Genomic DNA, 4,659 nt, shown 5'->3' on the forward strand with positions numbered 1-4,659 from the left:
ACAAACATATATATATATATATATATATATATATATATATATATATACAAACATATATATATATATATATATATATATATATATATATATATATATATATATATATATATATAATGTCACGCTGAGCAACATTACCAAATGTATGACTAATCTGTCACTCCTTGTCTCTTGGGTAAGGGGGAGAGGGAGTAGCCGTGTTCTAGTTAGGGATGAGTTGAATCTGTTCGTGTGCGGGCTTATCTATCTCAATGTTTAGCCATCATTTTTGACAGGTTACGTATACTAGTGTTACTGAAAACATGTCTCTTCCAACAGGCTCCGCTTTTTGGACGTGTCGCTGGACGATGACCGAAAAGAAGAGGAGAAGGTGAGTCTGGCCACGAGAATCCGGCGCCGATGCCTTTACGCCAGGAACAACGCCCCCAGGCTGGCATTCACCGCGTTCTTCATGGCTATCAACACAGTGCTCTTCGTCACCAGGGCATACCAGTACTCTCACAGGAACCTGCTGGAAATGGGCGCCAGGGCTTGCGGTAAGTTGAATTCGGCAGGGGCTGTGTTGTGGAAGTTCTTGTTCTTATTTTCAGAGGGCCAGAGATGGCCATAGGTTCTAGAAGGGATGAGGTATGAGAGGGGAAAGTGACAAGTTAGGTGTCATAGCTAAGGTGTATACCATGCGCAATGATGCTTGATGAAGACAATAGTTGTAGTAACATAGGTCCATTATGAGGAACTAAGCTATAGCCTGGTAAACCTACTTATAAATTCTATATCAATTAGAAAAGGCAACAAACGGTGACAATGCATCAACTAAAACTTTTTAAACAAGTAACGCACACTAACCCTTGACACAGTGATTCTTCACTGCTTTAAACCTTCTGACTATCCTGTGATGCTTACAACCCATGTCTTGAATCAGACTGTAAAATGAATGAAGAATCATATTCCCTTGTGGGACTTGAAACCACAATGGTCAAAGAGCTGTGTTGCTATTAACATAGCAAGCCATAGAGATACAAATTTATTTTTGCTCATTCGTACACATTTCGGTGGAATTTTATGAAAAGGACACAGTAGCAGACCTCTCTTAACAAGGTGCATTTTCCCATTACAGTGAGTTTTTTGTAGGAAGAGTAGCATGCACTAACTACACAGGCACAACTACCAATAAAATCATCTTAATATGACATTACATACAGCTGTTAATACTATTCAATTTTCTTAAATGGTAAGCAGACTTTCTTATAACCAAATGTGCCTCCCAATGACAATTAGCTATGACGCTCTATAGAACGATTAGTACGTACTAACTACATAGCACAAAAGGCTATAAAATAACCTACTATAACATCACATACATCCTTTAACACCATTCAACTCGCTCAAATGCTAAACGGACTTCTTCAGAACAAAATGTGTCTCCCAATGACAAATAGCTTTGACGCTCTGTCAAACGAGTATCACGCACTAACAACAGGCTATAAAAGCAACTTAATATATCACATACAGCTGTTAATACCATCCAATTTGCTTGAATGCTAACCAGACGTCCTTATAACCAAAAATGTGTCTCCCAATGGCAATTAGCCATCTCGTTCGCAGTGGTTCTGTCCAGACAGATAGTAGAAAGCCAAGGTGCAGACGGATCACTTCATACGAGAGGTAGTAGTACATTCCGGTATGTGAGCTCAAAGGACATAAAATGATGCTTTCACCCTGCATCCAATTACTAAAGACTCGTTCGTGTTATGACCCTGGTATATATCCGTGGTACTTCCGTGTCGTGTTGTGGAGTCCCAATAGGAAGAAGATTGAAATCTTTTCCGTTTTGGAAGCAACTGTTTATTTATGAAAGGTCTATTTTGTTGTTGTTACTGTTCTTACATTGTTTTATTTTATTTGTTCTTTACTTCTCTTGTAGTTTATCTATTTCCTTATTTGATGCTACTGTTCTTATAGTGTTTTATTTTGACTGTTCATTACTTTTCTTGTAGTTTATCTATTTCCTTATTTAATGTTACTGCTCTTAGATTGTTTTATTTTATTTGTTCATTACTTCTCTTGTAGTTTATTTACTTCCTTATTTGATGCTACTGTTCTTATAGTGTTTTGTTTTGATTGTTCATCACTTCTCTTGTAGTTTATTTACTTCCTTATTTGATGCTACTATTCTTATAGTGTTTTATTTTTCTTGTTCATTACTTCTCTTGTAGTTTATCTATTTCCTTATTTGATATTACTCTTCTTTTAACACGTTATTTTAATTGTCTATTTTATTGTAGTTTTCCTTGTTTTCTTTCCTCACTCGGCTATTTTTTTTCCTTGTTGGAGCCCTTAGAAACATAGTATATTTACAAAAGATTTACTCTGATGCTGTTACTGTTCTTAAAGTATTTCATTCTAATTATTCATTGCTTCTCTTGTAGTTTATTTCTTTTTTTCCTTCCTCACTGGGCTATTTTACCCTGTTAGAGCCCTTTGGCTTTTGACACCCTGCTTTCCAACTCGGATTGTAGCTTAGCTAAGGATAATAATAATAATAATAATAACAATAATAATAATAATAATTGGTCAGTTTAATAACCTTTTATTGTCATTATTGCAAATTACTATATTTGTCATTTAATCGACCGATATAATTGCTGATATATACATATATATATATATATATATATATATATATATATATATATATATATATATAATATATATATATATATATATATATATATATATATATACATATATATATACACATATATATATATATAAATATATATATATAATAATATAAATATATATATACACACACACACACATATATATATATATATATATATATCTATATATATATATATATATATATATATATATATATATATATATATATATATATATATATATATATATACAGTATATATATATATATATATATATATATATACAGTATATATATATATATATATATATATATATATATATATATATATATATATATATATATAAATTTTGATAATCATCACACCCAGCCAAAATCTTTGAAATTTCATTAACCAATACGAAATAATATTTCAAAACTTCAAGAATTCATTAATTGCAATCGTCCAAAACCAAAACTTTAAATATCCACTAATTGCAATTGTCCAAAACTATAAATATTTATCAATTGCAATCATCCAAAATCAAAACTTTAAATATTTATTGATTAAAATCCTCCAAAACAAAACTTTAAATATCCATTAACATCAATCGTCCAAAACCAAAACTTGAAATATTCATTAAAATCATCCATAAACAAAACTTTAAATAATCCTTAATTATTATCCTCCAAAACAATACTTTAAACATTAATTAATTGCAATCGTCCAAAGACAAAATTTTAAATAATCCTTAATTATTATCCTCCAAAACAATACTTTAAACATTAATTAATTGCAATCGTCCAAAGACAAAACTTTAAATATTCATTAAAATCATCCATAAACAAAACTTTAAATAATCCTTAATTATTATCCTCCAAAACAATACTTTAAACATTAATTAATTGCAATCGTCCAAAGACAAAACTTTAAATAATCCTTAATTATTATCCTCCAAAACAATACTTTAAACATTAATTAATTGCAATCGTCCAAAGACAAAACTTTAAATATTCATTAAAATCATCCAAAAACAAAACTTTAAATAATCATTAATTATTATCCTCCAAAACAATTCTTTAAATATTGATTAATTGCAATCGTCCAAAGACAAAACTTTAAATATCCATTAACAGCAATCGTCCAAAACCAAAACTTGAAATATTCATTAAAATCATCCAAAAACAAAACTTTAAATAATCATTAATTACAATCGTCTGAAATTAAAACTTTAAATATTCAATAAATATAACTGCCTGAAATCTTTAAAATTAAACCAATACAACTGATAAACACAAGAAAAGTACATCAGTGAACACAACTCAATTGGAATTTCATGGTTAACAATCACCTATCAACAAACGTAAGGTCAATAGGAAGTTAACCTTTAATTGTTAGGCAACGAAGCCTTAATGATTGTTGACATAGAGAAGGGGGTAATTAAGACACGCATCAAAGATCCTGCGGTTTTTGACGTGCGGTTTTTTTGTGACTTGCGGTTTTTTTTTTGACTTGCTGGTTTTTTTACTTGCAGTTTTTTGTGAATTATTTTTTTTTTACTCGTGTTTTTTTTTTTTTTTTTTTTTTTGGACGCACGGCTTTTTGACTTGTTGTTTTTTGACTTGCGGTTTTTTGGACCTGCGGTGGTTTATTACTTGCTGTTTTTTGACACGCGTTGAAGCCATTGCTGAACGGTGGAACGAATTTGATCGTAGGATATCAGGGTTTGTGTTGATGGGTCTTTTGTTTATTTCTCTCTCTCTCTCTCTCTCTCTCTCCTCTCTCTCTCTCTCCTCTCTCTCTCTCTCTCTCTCTCTCTCTCTCTCTCTCTATTGATTTTTATATTTCTTTCATAGTTCAAAAACTTCATTAACGATGCTTACCAATTTCCCAACATCTTTTACACGTCATAGCCAGCAACAACAACAACAACAACAACAACAAAACAACAACAACAACAAAACAACAACAAAACCAACAAAACAACAACAACAACAAAACAACAACAACAACAAAACAA

The 4,659-nt window shown here is 30.8% G+C and overlaps 1 protein-coding gene across 1 annotated transcript in view; it reads left to right on the plus strand.

Annotated features, from left to right (window-relative positions):
* The first annotated feature begins 319 nt into the window (after positions 1-319).
* The window catches only part of LOC137637161 (NADPH oxidase 5-like), a 35,024-nt gene continuing 30,684 nt past the window's right edge, over positions 320-4,659 (plus strand). Inside the window, exon 1 of the mRNA XM_068369431.1 lies at positions 320-533. Coding sequence (XP_068225532.1) covers positions 449-533 — 85 coding nt within the window. The 5' untranslated portion in view covers positions 320-448. The remainder of the gene's footprint in view (positions 534-4,659) is intronic.

This window comes from Palaemon carinicauda, unplaced genomic scaffold (genome assembly GCF_036898095.1).
Source record: "Palaemon carinicauda isolate YSFRI2023 unplaced genomic scaffold, ASM3689809v2 scaffold562, whole genome shotgun sequence".
NCBI classification, from domain to species: domain Eukaryota; kingdom Metazoa; phylum Arthropoda; class Malacostraca; order Decapoda; family Palaemonidae; genus Palaemon; species Palaemon carinicauda.